Source organism: Hippoglossus stenolepis, chromosome 7 (assembly GCF_022539355.2).
Source record: "Hippoglossus stenolepis isolate QCI-W04-F060 chromosome 7, HSTE1.2, whole genome shotgun sequence".
NCBI lineage: Eukaryota > Metazoa > Chordata > Actinopteri > Pleuronectiformes > Pleuronectidae > Hippoglossus > Hippoglossus stenolepis.
In genome coordinates this window covers 23,939,562-23,954,190 of record NC_061489.1, presented here as the reverse complement: position 1 = coordinate 23,954,190, position 14,629 = coordinate 23,939,562, and the positions used below count along the sequence as shown (strand labels likewise).

At 40.4% G+C, this 14,629-nt stretch overlaps 3 protein-coding genes across 20 annotated transcripts in view; all 3 read right to left on the bottom strand.

The window, feature by feature from the left end:
• Positions 1-1,720: 1,720 nt before the first annotated feature.
• fgfbp1a (fibroblast growth factor binding protein 1a) lies at positions 1,721-4,486 on the bottom strand. Its single transcript, XM_047340636.1, has 3 exons — positions 3,653-4,486; positions 3,310-3,412; positions 1,721-2,532 (listed from the first exon to the last, which is right to left on the bottom strand). The coding sequence occupies exon 3, from the start codon at positions 2,511-2,513 to the stop codon at positions 1,872-1,874; it is 642 nt and encodes a 213-aa protein (XP_047196592.1). The 5' UTR covers positions 2,514-2,532; positions 3,310-3,412; positions 3,653-4,486; the 3' UTR covers positions 1,721-1,871.
• A 144-nt stretch (positions 4,487-4,630) lies between these two features.
• Positions 4,631-5,290, bottom strand: fgfbp2a (fibroblast growth factor binding protein 2a). The gene has a single exon (XM_035162241.1). It carries the CDS (start codon positions 5,288-5,290, stop codon positions 4,631-4,633), a length of 660 nt encoding a protein of 219 aa, XP_035018132.1.
• A 2,152-nt stretch (positions 5,291-7,442) lies between these two features.
• Positions 7,443-14,629, bottom strand: part of prom1a (prominin 1a) — a 68,296-nt gene continuing 61,109 nt past the window's right edge. For 6 of the 18 annotated variants that reach the window (XM_047340630.1, XM_035161994.2, XM_047340632.1 and 3 more), the window contains 5 exons: positions 14,092-14,115; positions 12,244-13,171; positions 12,003-12,053; positions 11,296-11,321; positions 7,443-10,761 (listed from right to left, as the gene is read on the bottom strand). In XM_047340630.1, the coding sequence (XP_047196586.1) occupies positions 13,096-13,171; positions 14,092-14,115 (100 nt within the window). In that variant the 3' untranslated portion in view covers positions 7,443-10,761; positions 11,296-11,321; positions 12,003-12,053; positions 12,244-13,095. Of the gene's footprint in view, positions 10,762-11,295; positions 11,322-12,002; positions 12,054-12,243; positions 13,172-13,621; positions 14,465-14,629 lie in introns of all 18 variants that reach the window. The other 12 variants (XM_035161995.2, XM_035162005.2, XM_035162001.2 and 9 more) reach the window with 10 other exon arrangements.

Genomic DNA, 14,629 nt, shown 5'->3' with positions numbered 1-14,629 from the left:
GGCAGGAGCTCAGTGAAATGTACCTGAGTTCAAACAGACGGGTCAGGCACATGATTATACATCAGAATACAAAACTGCAATTTTAAAACATTTCTAATAATGATGTTTTTATTCTCTTTAATATGTGTTTTCATGGTTTTCTTACATTTGAAAAGACAGATGGTCTCAGGGTTATTTAGCCTTGTTATTATCTTTACAATGTATTTAAATTAGGAGTGAACAGGTGTTCTCATGGTATTTTCAGGCTTTTACAGGGACTGCGTGCACACTTTCTCTGGAAATAGTCCCTTGCATCGCATTTTACAGGCAGAATCAAAGTCTCGTGTTTTTTCGGCAGCTGGCGTTGTAAACTTTCCCTTGAAGGAATTCTCCTCCCTGCCTCCACTGGCTCGCTGCGTTCCTGCTGCTATTTGGTGCGACAGCCCTCTAATTTACGTTTAGTTGCAGCCACATTGCTTCATTCTGTGTTATCTACCAACGAGGGCTTTTCCTACATGGCCCACAATGCAACCTGCTGCGCAGTCTGAGCGTGATGGATTTCAGCTGTGGGTGATGCATTAGTTTACAGCGGGAGACCAAGCTCGAATCATCAAGGAGAGGGAAGTCGTTCCCTCGAGGCCGATGGGAGCAGATCTGTTTGCTGCGTGATTATTTGTTTAGTTTAGTTTTGCACACAACTTCCAAGAGAACGAGACAAAGATATCATCTAAAAAACAACAAGGAGTTTGTGTTAAAGTGCCTCGGGAAAGATATGTATCTCTCTAATGTTGCAGCCGACGTTTTAGCTTTGTGGGAAAAATCCTTTATCAAGAATACAAAAGCTATTTCATGCACAGAGCAAGTGCTACAGGACAAGACAGTTCAAATGTTGTTGTTTCTTGCCCCAATTCCTTCTAAACTTTAGGATTCTGAATGAACAGATCTTAATTTAACAGGTTGCCAGGTGATCTGACGGTGGTAAAGTTTTGTGACAAAGGAACTTCTGCATGAAAATGCTTAACTATGAGAACATAGAAGTTACACGGCAGTGTTTTCCTTCAATGCTGCATTTAACTTCTTTAAAAATGGTTAACATTTTTCATTTCAATGCCGCATCGACTTGGCAAAACCCGTTGAAGTGTGGAAAGCTCCACCGATCGAGGTTTAAATGCCAAACACGACGCCGTGATCCCCGCTGACTCTGATTTTGCAAGTTGAACATGTGAGGTTTTTACTCTTTCACACTGAGAACACAGAGTCAGATGCTTCGTGCCAAAGTATGCAGGGTAATGCTTTTCAAAAATCACACTCCCTCTGGTTAAATTACTGTGTCAATACCCAACATGCCCAGTGTCTAATCTCCCAGCAAATACCTCCAGCGGGAGTGAGCACACACATCAGAGAACAGAACAGAAAACGGGGGATTTACAGTAAACTCGATTGTTTTAAAAGAACATGGACAAAGTGCTCTTGTTTGAATGGAGCAAGAAATCTCATTCTGTATGAAGATGATGGAAAAACAGATGATTTTGAATGAAATTACATTAATGAACATTGATAGAAAGCGTATGTGTGGGCCTGTGATTTAGTTCTCTGTGTTTGAAAGAGAAAATTGGTTTTATTCTCAGGTGTCAGGTTTTTGTGTAGGATTTTCTTAAAACACAAGTTATTCTCATACAAAGCGACAAACTATAAAGCAACAAATGAAGTAGTTAGAAATACAAAAGTATTTATTGAGTGTTAACATTGGGAAGATCTATCTCAAAGGCATGTGCACATAAATGCAAACTTTTTCGTGACTAGTTTAACTTTTGTTAAGTGTTTGAGTTAGATAATAAGATGTGACATCATAAAAAGCTGATTTTCTTTCTAATTCTTCACTTTTCTCTGTCTCAGCAATCATCATCCTGCACCATAGTAAAAAAGAACGTGCACAGACTCGACCAGGAGTCATTACAGTGCTCCTCCGCCAGCCGCTTGTTTCCAGGCTGACAGGATTTGACAGCTCTGGCCGCAGGTGGAGGGGGAGGAGGAGGAGGCAGGACAGTTTCCCTCTGAACATCTCGGAGTCTGAAATGAGCGTCTCTGGCAGCTTGTCTGCACATACCTGCCCTGACCGGCACGCTGCTGTCCTGGCACAGGTTCCTCTGCTTCTTCAGTGCCCTCGCTATCTGCTTCCAGTAGAGTTTGGGGTTGGAGGTGTACCGCTGACAGAGGGAAGGTTGGGAGACGTATTCACAGCTGAAGCTTCTGTCCCCCTTCCTGCACGTGACCCCGAGGACGAAGACGTCCTCACCTGTGGCCGCCCAGGTGCACTCAGACTTGTCCTTGGTGACCAGTTTCCCCTTGATGGGCTGCGCGGAGACAGATTTGGGTTGGCGGCCGACCTTCACCCCTGACCTGTCCTTGTTCTGTCCTTTGTCCACCCCGCGTCCCCCTCGTCCCCTTCGACCCTTCTGACAGCTGCCCAACATCAGCTGATGGGAAATACAAGCCAGCACCAGCAGGATGGTGAGATTGGTGAGGAAAGCCATGGAACCTGTGGAAAAGACCCTGCAAGAGGATATATTTCGGATTTAGATATCTGACCTCTAATCCCTTTCATTTCCTTCTTAAAAAGAATCATTATAATCCCCTTGGACCTGTGTGTTCGAGGCCGGGCTTCTCACAGAAACTTTATCCACACACAGTTGGTACTGAATCTGAAGCTAAAAGACACGGCAAGGTTTCTTTTGTAGTTTTTTTAGTTTCAAGGGAATTCTTATGTGACATAAATAGAAGATCGAAGATAAATTAAAAGAATTTATACAATTGTACTTATTCTTAAGTACAATCAGCAAAATATACTCAAACTTTAAATAGTAAAAGTTCTCATTGTACAGAAAAACTCATGTAACTACTACATTGTAAATACCATAATGCATTATTAAGTATTATTGGATACAGTTACTTAATGTTATAACCTATCTATGTGTATATTTTCTGTTAATGACACACGACTGGTTAGTTTAGAAGAAGTACAGCATGTTCTCCGCATGGAAAATCTTAATATGAGTATAAGTAATTAGTTACAAACGCTTTGTGCAATAGAAAAGTACAATATTTCTCTATGAAATGTAATAAAGTAAAAGTGTAAAGGACATTTAAACTTACTGGAGGATCATTAGGGTCGTATATTACAAAGTGCCCCTCAATGAATCAGAGTTATGGCAAATCTATGGATTATAAACGATGTAAAACAAATCAAGCAGTCACACACACACTACAAACCTTTATACTCTATAATCAGAGTATTTCTAACAGACAGGAGATAAATCAGAGTTGACCTACCTGAACTTTACTTTTCAGAGAAAACTTCAGCTCCTGACACCTGAGAGACGAGTCCTCTTTACCTGCAGCTACAGTCTGCTGCTGCTGCAGGATCAGCCCACCCCTTCACACACACACACACACACACACACACACACACACACACACACACACACTTGAGTTGGTGAGTTGAGTACAAGCTTGTAATGCAGTTTTTAAACATATTTAACTGTAATCTGGATAACAAACAGAACAGTAAATACTTTATTCATGCACTTTCACCTCCTGCTCAAACTTAACTTACACTAAGGAAAAGTCGACTACATGCATCGTCCATATTTGTCCAAAAGTTGTGAGCACTTACCAGATATATGATGAAATATCAGGACCCAGACTAATCTGTGGCGGCAGATTGTGCCGCTCGCTGCAAGAAGTCCCAACAGCTTTATGATAACATTGAAGGCATCTGGGCGTTTAAAGACGTTTCACTGGACCATCTGCTGCTACAGTGAGTCAAATACAAAATGACTTGAAATATCTTGAAACATGCCGGATGTCCCTGCAGGAGAAAATCACCAGGACTGAATTTTTACAGTTCCTGAAACTTGAGCAACAGGGACACCTACAGGTTCACTGTAGGAACGATCCATAAATGGAAACTGATAAACACAGATATTGAGAATATTGTATTTATTCCATCATAAAAGTTCACATTTATTACATTTGTCAAAGACATCAGTCCACAAATCTTTGCTGTTTTGAAAATAGTGAAATATTCAAAGTAATACAAAGTGATGCAAGTATAGATTATATACAAGTAAACAGACAAAGATAAATAAGTTTGGCTTCGATGTTTAGGTTCGTCTGTATATTCATGAAACTCAACTCTCACAAGTGAAGTGAAGTACTTGCACAGTTTCATGCAAAATGTTTGTTCTTACAAAAAGAAGTCAGGTAGTGATGTTCTTACAGCTGTGACCATGAAAAGGTTGAAATCTGTCTTTCAGTGGATGATGATGATGATGATGATGATGATGATGATGATGATGATGATGATGATGATACATGCAAGTTTCAGCGAGGAAGGTTTGTTTGAGAGTCACTGCAGTAACGTCCCTTCTCCTGAGGGAAGTTCTCCGGTTCCTCAGCGGCAGTTTGCCTCAGAGGGTCGATTAGAAGACCTCCTCATCAGAACTGTAAATCTGTGAATACAACAAATACATTTAATTTAGCCATTCTTGATTCCAACCGCCTCAATCCACCACAGAATTATTGGATTAGCAGTAAAACGTAATAAAATGCTGTGAGTTATAAAAGAGGCTCTGTACCTTTCTTGTTAATTTCAAAACAACCCAATGACGAAGGAGCAGATGCCGTGAAGTGACCTCCAACAGTACCGGCGAGCAATCCTCTTGGCGTTGCTCTCCACAGGAGGTGTCAGCGGAGTGGTTCTCTCCGAGGTCTTTTCTCTCAGTTGGACTGGTGTGGATTTCGAGGAGGGTTTCCTCCCTGACTCCGGCCTGGTCGGTGCAGGTCGAGGTTCAGGTCTTGCAGGCTGGGGTCCCAGTTTTGGCCTTGGAGAATGGTCTTGCCATAAATGGGACGACGAAGCGGACGAAAAGATCATCTGAGAGTCATCAGTCGCCCTCCTGCACATCTGAGGTCTGATCGTCTTTGGTGCCTGGCAGGCATTGTGGAGTTTTCTGAAGCCCCACATCATCTGGATAAAGTAGTGTCGGGGGTTTTTGTTGTAGGTGCGGCAGTTGTAAGGCTTCCCCACGTACTCGCACCAGTAGGAGCCCTCGCTGCTCCGGCACGACAGCCTCAGCCGGGTGTAATCCCCGTGACCGGTGATGGTCATGGTGCAAGAGTCCTTAGCCTTGGTCTTGAATTTGATGGGATCGTCCCAGATGTTCTGCCTCCTGCCGTCGCTCTGGGCCTCGGCCGGCCAGAGGCAGCAGGCGAGCAGCAGCAGCAGCGGAGCGCTGGCCTGGGTCCACATGGTGTCAGATGGATGCTGAGTGCAGGAGGAGGAGAGTGGAACTGCTGCAGCTGAGGATCCCTCCTGCTATTTATTTGCTAAGCGGGTAGAGCGGGAATTCAGGATACAAAAAAAAAAAAGCAGCCAGATTCAAAGAAGCTTGGGTGTTCAGGAGGAGGGGAACAGCAACATCGGTTAGTTCCCTGTGGAGAAAGTCAAACCAGCTGAGACGTTGCCCGTGACGCTCGTGTTTAACTCAGTGTTCTGTAAAGAGGGAAACATTCTGTCAACACAACTTTCTACAGAAGTCAATTATGTCAATTGGTTTTTTTAGCAATCAGGCAAAACATCGGACCTCTTGATAATTACCTTGTGTCTGAGGATATGCTGAAGTAAACCTTGTTATAAAAGGCAGTTCGGAGCCGAGCAGGGAAACCTATCATTTCCCTGCAAACACAAACACCAACGACCACAGACAAACACGGGTAGGAAACACTCACACACTGCAGACCCAGTTCACTGCGGAACCTGGTAATTGTTTGTTATGGCAATTAAGGAGCAACAAGACATGCTTATTTTAGACTGGAGTGAGCGCGGTGGTCGAGTCAGAGAGAGCCAGATAACGAGGGCGGGTCTGTAGTTTCTTTATTTCAGGGCCTCTCTGGAGAAAAAGGTCCCGTTGTGAGTGATGTGAGGCCGAGTCAACGTATCCGGAACAGAAAGGGTGAAAATAAACAGTGAAAATAACGGCAGGATCTTTAAAATTGTTATTTAAGGAGCTTATGTTTTCATGTGGGTTGGTTTGTTTGTTTATAAACAGGATTTACGCACAAACTACGTGGATCCAGGATTTTTCTTTTTTGTTTCTTTAACATGAATAGTTGATTTTTTTGACATTTTTCTGGATCAGAGAATGGATATATTACCCGTGTTTAATCGAGCAGTTTTCAGAATAGTCCAGTGAACTTGGTATATCTGATCTCAATGTGCAATATGCTAATGCTGCACTTTTTATGTCTTATTATTACGGTTGCAAAACACAACATTAGTCACCTATTGTTAAAGAATCTGCATTTAAAATGATCATTTTCTATTTTTAGAGGGTTGAAGATAGAGACACTATTAGTCCGAGTCCGATTTTAGATGAGGGATGAAAGGAAGCTCTCTCTTTCTAGTTCTTTCCTTTGCTAAGCACCAAATTATCCGTGTTTCATGTTTAAAACCTGCTCCCCTCTTCCCCCCTGAGTGTTTCCCTTCCCCTGAGACTGCAGCATGTTCACCGGCAGACTGAGTGTGATGTGAGTATGTTCTTACATAAATACAACTCCATATGTTGTCCACAGCTGTGCAGGCAAAGTCTAACTAATACAACTTTATTTCCCAATGGAGTAATTATGTGCAGCAGCTGGCGACACAGGGTAAGATAAATACTCCAATAATATACAGAACAAATACATTCCCCCCCACCAAGTGCATATTTCTATAGAACTGGAATGTCTGCTGTTGCTGTTATCGTATGGCTCTGCCCATATGAGGGTTGGACTGGACAAACTGGAATGTACAACTTGTGCAAGGACAATTTGTGAAAGACACAGTGTCTGATGTATAAGGAAACACAGTAAAAAAACAAAAAACATTTCCTCTGAATCATTGCTTCTGTTTTTCGACTAGATCCGGTCTCATGTGTAACTTATATGAGCCTATTTGGAAGAAGCCTTGTGGTTTTGCTGGTGGTGATTATCCACATGCAGTTTGGTGCCTGAGTAAAACCTCAGAGCGAAGCCTATGGAACTGGATAATCATCACCCATTGAAAATAGCTGACCAGTAACGCAACCCAGTGGGTTGTGGCCAGAAGTGGCAGACCCACATAAGAATGTGCAGTCCTGCGTTAGAGTCTCAAGATATACTATGAGCAGGATGTCTCATGGTATACGTCATTTGTTTTACATGTATGTGTGTACTTGTACTTTCAGTACCATGGCAGATATGTTAGATTTTCTCTCTTGAGCCCAAAAATACAAAGATTGCTGCACCACAAATAAAACCCTTAAATTATTTTGGAATAAACTAAAAAGCAAACCCACACTTTTCAAAACACTCACGATGACACAACCTATAAAGTACATAAGTATACGTAAACAAAAAGAAATCTAGAAAAAATGACAAGAAACTGAAATCTGAAGTTTATTCACATTTTATACACTTTTCTTCAACCACCACATAAGAAGTTCCTCTTCAGTGGCTCCGTCTGGGCCCGAGCTGTGGAGCACCACAGCTCAGACCAGTGACCACTGTGCATCTGTCCTGCCAGCATACATCCAGGGCTGGGACGCACTAAATCTACTTTAAGCACTTAGTAAATTCATAACCCCTTTTTCTCTCGTGGTCGGGTCACATCCAGACGCCAGCAGACAAGAAACAGTCAAAGTTTGCACACAGCTGCTTCTAAGAATATCCATCTTAACAGTTCAATTGGTTATTGGAATTAAAAATGTCTGATGCCGATGTTTTAATCACGCAGCCAACCACAGTGGGTAGTTCAATATAATACTGTTTGTAGTATATGGGCTTTTATCAACTAGGCTTATGTACAACAGTGAGCAGCAAGTTAGCACGACCAGAACGTTATGAATATAAAAATATTAACCTTCACTATGGGATTCATGAGATCATAGTTTATTTTGTTGGGAACCATCAGGAAAATGTAAATAAAGCTGGTAACTGGATTGTCTTTGTGTGGACAAACATGAAAGATGTTCAATTTCCACTGTGCTAATAATGTTTAACAAATAACTAGCATCAGTTATTTCCTTCTAAGTAAAAATCTAATGTTTGTATTCTGTTGTGAACATAGTTTTTTACTTGAATCAACTTAAAATCAGATTTTCTATTACTGTTATTGTACTTTTTATGTTAAGTTGAATATTATTCTATGAAATTGTAAAGTGTTATTCATGTTATGATGATTTTTTAAAGGCAACTCAGTCTTTCGTAATTTGCCTCCAACAAACAGACGAGAGAGAATTTCTTGTTGGAGCTTCGCAGAGTTGCCAGATGTACGATAATAATTATGTCCTCTGTACGATCAATAATGACAAAGTTTCCACGATGTACGTTCATTTCTAAATACACGAGATTAATTTGTAATGTCAAAGTAATCTCGTGTTTAAAATGGTCAAATGTGAATAGGATGGTTGGATTAGTAGCGATAGACCTATTTAAGATAACTAGCCTGGATCAGCTGTGTTCTGGGAGTCATTAAAATGTAAGTTATTATATATTCATAAGGTACAAGAGGTGAAATTATCAACTACTTTTCAATGTTAATCAACTAATCAGTGATTTTAGATCATATATATATATATATTTGATGTTAACACTTTCTCAAATACGGAGATTAGACTGAAATCTTACTCAACATGCAAACACTCTTTAGTTTATTAAGAAGTTAATAAAACAATAACGTCATATTACTGTATCTTACATTTGGTATTGTGGGTTAGTTCAAGTTAAATTCTACTGTTGCAAATAATGGCAACGCATCTAAAATCCTGAATGTCGATGTTAAGATGGACATTATTTTTTTCACTGTGTGCATCGATACCTTCAATCACATGAACCGTAACGCGTTCTTCTGATGTTTGATTGGCAGTGCGGACTTTGTTCCATGAGCGGATTGTCTAGTTTTTCCACCTTTCGTTTCTACACCGACAGCTTCTGCAACTCTTAGGTTGTAAACATGGAGGCGAGGCGGATGAGATAAACTGGCCCGATAGGTTAAAGACAGATTTCAGCCAACAGCGATAGAAAATAGAAAATAGCTCTTGAATACATTCAATGTGTTCCGTAGATTTTTTTTAAATGTATCCATAGCTACTGTGGGAGTTTTAAAAAGCAGAAGAACAAACCTAGCATGTAAACTGATAGTTCACTACAGACCTGAGACCTACAGTAAAAAAAAAAGAGGATTTGGCTTGACAGTAAAAGTATCACCGCTAAGAAAGCAAGAAAAGATCTCGGTACAAACGTCCTGTTAGAGAAATACGGTGCGATGGTTTGTTTAGTTAATCAATCCATCACCTAGGGAACAATCTAAAAACCTCACACTCTCATTATGGGATGCTCTGAGTCTATTGTGGGATTTAAAGGGAAAATCCACCCAAAGTACTTACACTGTTACAAAAAACCCCCACTATTTGTTGATGTACTTTATATTTTCTGAATAATTATGTTGTTTTGTGGTATTAACAATAAAATAAGAAGCATATATAAAATCTATAATCTTTATCTTTCAAGCTCTGGGCCTAGTCACACAATGAATTGGAATAAAAATGGGAAAACATTTAAGAAGATTACAATATCATAAAATTCTATCATCTGATTTCCCTCATGTTTGTGATTTTTCTTATCTGTGCAAGGAAAATGATTCTTTGGTTAAACTACTTAAAAAATACATTTACAGTCCAACCTGTGAAGACTGGCTGCAACTACACATTTCTTAATTTTGAATCTAAATTTAATCAGGAACCACTGTTTGATATCTGTTATTATATTTAAGAGATTAGCGAAGAAGCAGACATATGAGCCTTAGTGGGCCAGAATTTCTGGGATGTTTAGAGGCATTCTGGGAAATGTAGGAAATCAACACCTGGCACCGAGGTAGATGAAGCAGATAGAATAAAAATACACTTGATGAGCTGTTCATTTTAAACACTAAACCATAGGTGGGTAATTTTTTTAACAGTGTAAGAAGGTGGATTTTCCCATTTCACTAACGGAGCATATTTCAAAAGGGTGAAACAAACTTCTGAAAGGCAACCAGTCATTTGCAAATCGCTCCAAAACCAGCATACAAGTCAAACTCTAGATGTTTCGTAATATTGTAAACATTTTTATAAGTCATGCTAAGATTCCCTCCCTAGTTTCCCCCACAACCCACCCGTCAACAACCTGTCTTTATATATTTCACCACTCATACAGCCTGCAGTTAAAAAAACGATCCTTCATTTTCATTAAAACTAGTTTTTCATTGAATTTCACGACAATTTGCACCTTTTCTCCTCCCTTTCACATTTCTGTCGAACGTGATTCATCCGTTTTCGTGACCTTCAGGAGCCACCGAGCACAAACAAGTAGATAAAAACCAACAGGCATCACCTCTATCGTCATGTCCTCTTGCCCAGTGTGTCTTCAGCTTGGGTTTTGTGTCCGAACAAATGTAAACGCAGACACGGCAGTCCTTTTTAAAAATGCAGAGCAAGCCTGGCTCAGATTGATGCTGCGGGAGAGGAGGTTCAGGTCCGGCAGTTAGAATCTCTCAAAGTGGGGGGCGGGTGGGGTGGGGGAGGTACAGTAAACGTACTGAAGGCTGTGATCAGTCCGGTTGAGGTGATCGCTGTAGAAACCTGCACGGCTTCGTTTTGTTCCTCCGTCCGTAAGGAAACCAGCTTTCAGTGAGCTTCGTCTGGTCCGAGGGATCGTGAAACATGGCTGAGCAACAGACACAAGAGCAACACGATGCATGTGAACGTCTATTTTAAAAATGTATTGCACACTTTTGGAAAAGCTTAAGTACAACTTCTGCTTGTTTTTAACGATCTCTTACATGGTGATTATTGAAATACTGTAAAACTGCATGCATTAATCTGCACTAACCCTCATAGTGACTCTTACAATTTAATATATATATACAAAAAACAAGACTTTTCATTATCCTCTTTTGCCTTTTTTGTCAATATTGTAATTTACTCTGGTAAGAATCCACATTCAGGTGAAACTCCCTTTGCAAAAAAAACCTTTGCCAAACTAATTTCGCAAACTTTCCCCACTTGTTTAAGGGGAAATTAGATTTAGAGGCTCGATATGAGAAAGTTAGAGTTAAATTAGCATCTTAACAAAAAGGGCTCATGATTGATCCGGGGATCGAAACTCATTCTGTGATTCGCTGCAGCAGATTTAACTTAAAAGGAGAAAATCTAAGTTGTAAACATAGGAGGAAAGAAGGAAAACTGAGGCCAAACTCACTTTTTTAGTTCCAGTTTTCGAGGGCACTGGGAAGACAAATGTCAGAGAGAGATGAATTAGGTATTTCTTAAAACTGAAGTAAATAATTCAAGACCTATAGTGTGGTTATTGTTTCTGTTTGAATGACTCAGGGGACTAAAGGAGCTCTGGCAGAAGTTGTGAAATAGAAGACACACAAGAGTCAGGGAAGTTTTCAAGAAGAGCCGCAGACGTTTCAAAGACTATATTGTGCTTTTTCCTGTTTTAAAACAATGCCCTGTTCTCACAATATTCCCATTAAACCCACTGGGAATCATGTATTTCCCTCCAGATATAAATCATCTGGGAGGAAATGTGACGTTATGTGACTTTCATAATAATAATAACCTAAAATTTGACTTTTTAGAGAAATGAAATGATCTCATAATTTCACATTACCATGACGGCTTATTATTTACAGAAAGAGTGTGTAACCTTTGAAAGATGAAAGTACACTTTCTCCATCTTGACAGCTGCAGATACATTAAAGGGCAACTGAGGAAAAGTACTTTAAAACTAAATGATGTTATTCTCAATAAGCATCAAGCAAAGTAAATAAAACCAAACAGGAGTAAGGAAGAACACGCACACGCAACATCTCTCTTCTACAACACTGACTTAAACAATCACAACTAAACACGAGACGTAAACATCCTGAAGACATGTACGGGTCGTTAGTGAAATCTCACCATGCTGGTTTTCCTGCAAAGTCACTGTGAGCAGAACGGGACTAAAACAAGCTGTGAAGAAGCGTAAGAGAGAGTCGGGGGTTAGTTGGGAGCAGAAGAAACACGAAGGCAGACAAACAGAGGAGCGAGACGGGTGATGAAGACGACGATGACGGCAGGTGACAGCTGTGAGAAGGAAAAGTGTGAGGAAGGAGTTTAGTAAAAGAAGAAGAGCTCGGATTGGTTGTTTTTTTTCCGGTACCTGAAGAAGAGTCGGCTCTTCGTCACCAGTCGATGTGCCTCGGAGGAGCCGAGGCCCGTGGGAACCTGTTCATAGTGTCATAGGTCGGGATGCTACCGGCACAGAAACACACACACACACACACACACACACACACAGGGCACAGCGTTAACGGCACAGACAGGGAATTCAACCGTCACCTTTATGTGAAACCGCTACTTGCTTCTTGGGCAAAGAGAAGCAGGACGAGCGGGTGAGGAGACAGAGAGCGGAACAGCTGCGTCAGCATCCTCCGAGGGATTCAAACGGATAAACTGCAGAAGATAAAGGGGCAATAAGTGAGAATATTAATATATATGAGAGTTTAATATGTTGTTCATCGATACCAGTGAGTTTTAATATGATATACTGTATATTCTGCTGGATTGTTACAGAGTCAAGAATCTAATTTACTTTCCTCTGTGATATAAATATGACTTTATTAATATATATGAATTAATAATAGTGTTTTAAGAGAATGAAAGGTCAATAGAGGTCAGACAATCGATGACTTAGTGCCCCTTTAAAATCCATATTCTTCTACTGCGATTTACAATCTTCATTCCAAAATCCTGCCAGTTTTAAGAAAAAGTAAACTTCAACACGTTTAAAAGATGATTTGGTGGTTGTAGTGTAAAAGCAACTATCAGCTGGTGCCTGTTTTTTCCGGTGACTCGGCTGTTCCGCTCTCTGCCTGCAGCCTCAGTTACAGCAGGTTGTTTGGCACAAATGCACCCCCCCCCCGTCCAAACGCAATTTAAAAAGGAAACGAGCCACATGCAGTTAGACGTGTTAAAGTGAGGAGAAAATCAAAAAGGAGCCGCATTCCCAGCATCACACCAGAGCTCCACATGCTTGCCTCTCTCTGAACAAAATGATCAGGTGCACATTCACCGGACTTTGGCTGACTCTAAACGAGAGGAGACAGGAGCGTGTTTGTTTCATTCCACGCGATCATCCCAGTGAGTACGTTCAGCGTGCAGTGAGTTCAATGGTAGATCCTCCCCACCCTCAAAAATACATAGAAGAAGATCTGGCAGTGACAGAAGTAATGGTAGCAAAAACCTGAGGATTGGATAGACTATGAATCTCTTAAAAATAAACTTTAAATTTGACTTTTATGATAAAACATATTGAAAATTACAGCTTATCATGGGATATTTTGCAAATAAAAGCTACCATTACCCGCCAGCTTTCAATTACTATTCATTTTCCTGACCTCTAGGCGTGTGTGTGTGTGTGTATAAATGTGTCTCCCTTAAAGCCATGCATCGTGTGCAGCCACGTGATTTTTCCCTTTTCCCCGGTCATGCCTCCGCTCCCCATCACATGCAGGCGACAGGATCAACATAACATTTACCTTGTCATCATAGGGTTTGGGATACCTTGTGAACGCTCACTATGATAACCATTATTACCAATTTCCATACTGAAAACAAAATATATCGTGTACAAAAAAAAAAAAAGGGGGATGAAAAAAACTGTGAGAGACATGGCATGCTGTAAAAACGCTTCGCAAGAATGTTAGCGGATACACAATTTCTATTTATTGGAGTATAAACCGTAATGTTTTATTTTACACGACTAACTTACAAAAAAGAAAAGCAGGTGGACTTGTAAGGTAACGATTGCACGAGCCCTTCGTGTAAGGTAAGGGGCACTTTTTCAAAAGGTAGCACACGACAAGAAGCCACAGCATCCACCCATAAGAGCTTAAAAACACCAACCAGCACCAAGAATTTAGTAAACAGTTCTATTTACAGGATCCAGAGGGAAAAGCACAGAGTGATAGAGGGCGAGGAGGAGAGAGAGAGAGGGAGGTGGTCTTACGTTTTCATGGGAATTGTCTCAATGCTATAAAGATAAACACACACACAATAAAACAACAAAATAAAAATGTTATTGACGTGTTCAGCAATAGAAAAAGCAGCAGGAACGTCCCTGTAATCCAGCAGAAGATCACATGGCGACATAACAACTGCTGTGTTTGAGTTAAGCCACGACCAAATGAAAGGTCCGTGAAGAAGAACTACCAATGTACAAATGCATCGCAATGTTTTTTTTTTCCTTTTGTTGTAAAGTGCCGAGTGCTTGACAGAGAGAAATGAAACCAAAAGTGAAATAAAAATACAAGATGTGGGAAGATGGAAATAGTAGAAATGGTTATCACAAAGTAAAATGCCAAGTCCCAGAAACAGAGGAACTACGAGGAAGAGAAAAAAGGGAAGAAATCACAAATCAAAAACAGCTACAGGGAGAAAAGTAAACCTTGAAACGCTAATTCATCTTCTACTGAATCTGAAAACATCAGAAAAGAAATAAATAATATTATTCAAGTGACTGAATTAATACAATTCAAAGAGAGAGG

Coding starts and splice junctions, on each gene's coding strand:
- fgfbp2a (XM_035162241.1), bottom strand. CDS start 5,290: ATGTGGACCCAGGCCAGCGCTCCGCTGCTGCTGCTGCTCGCCTGCTGC.
- fgfbp1a (XM_047340636.1), bottom strand. CDS start 2,513: ATGGCTTTCCTCACCAATCTCACCATCCTGCTGGTGCTGGCTTGTATT.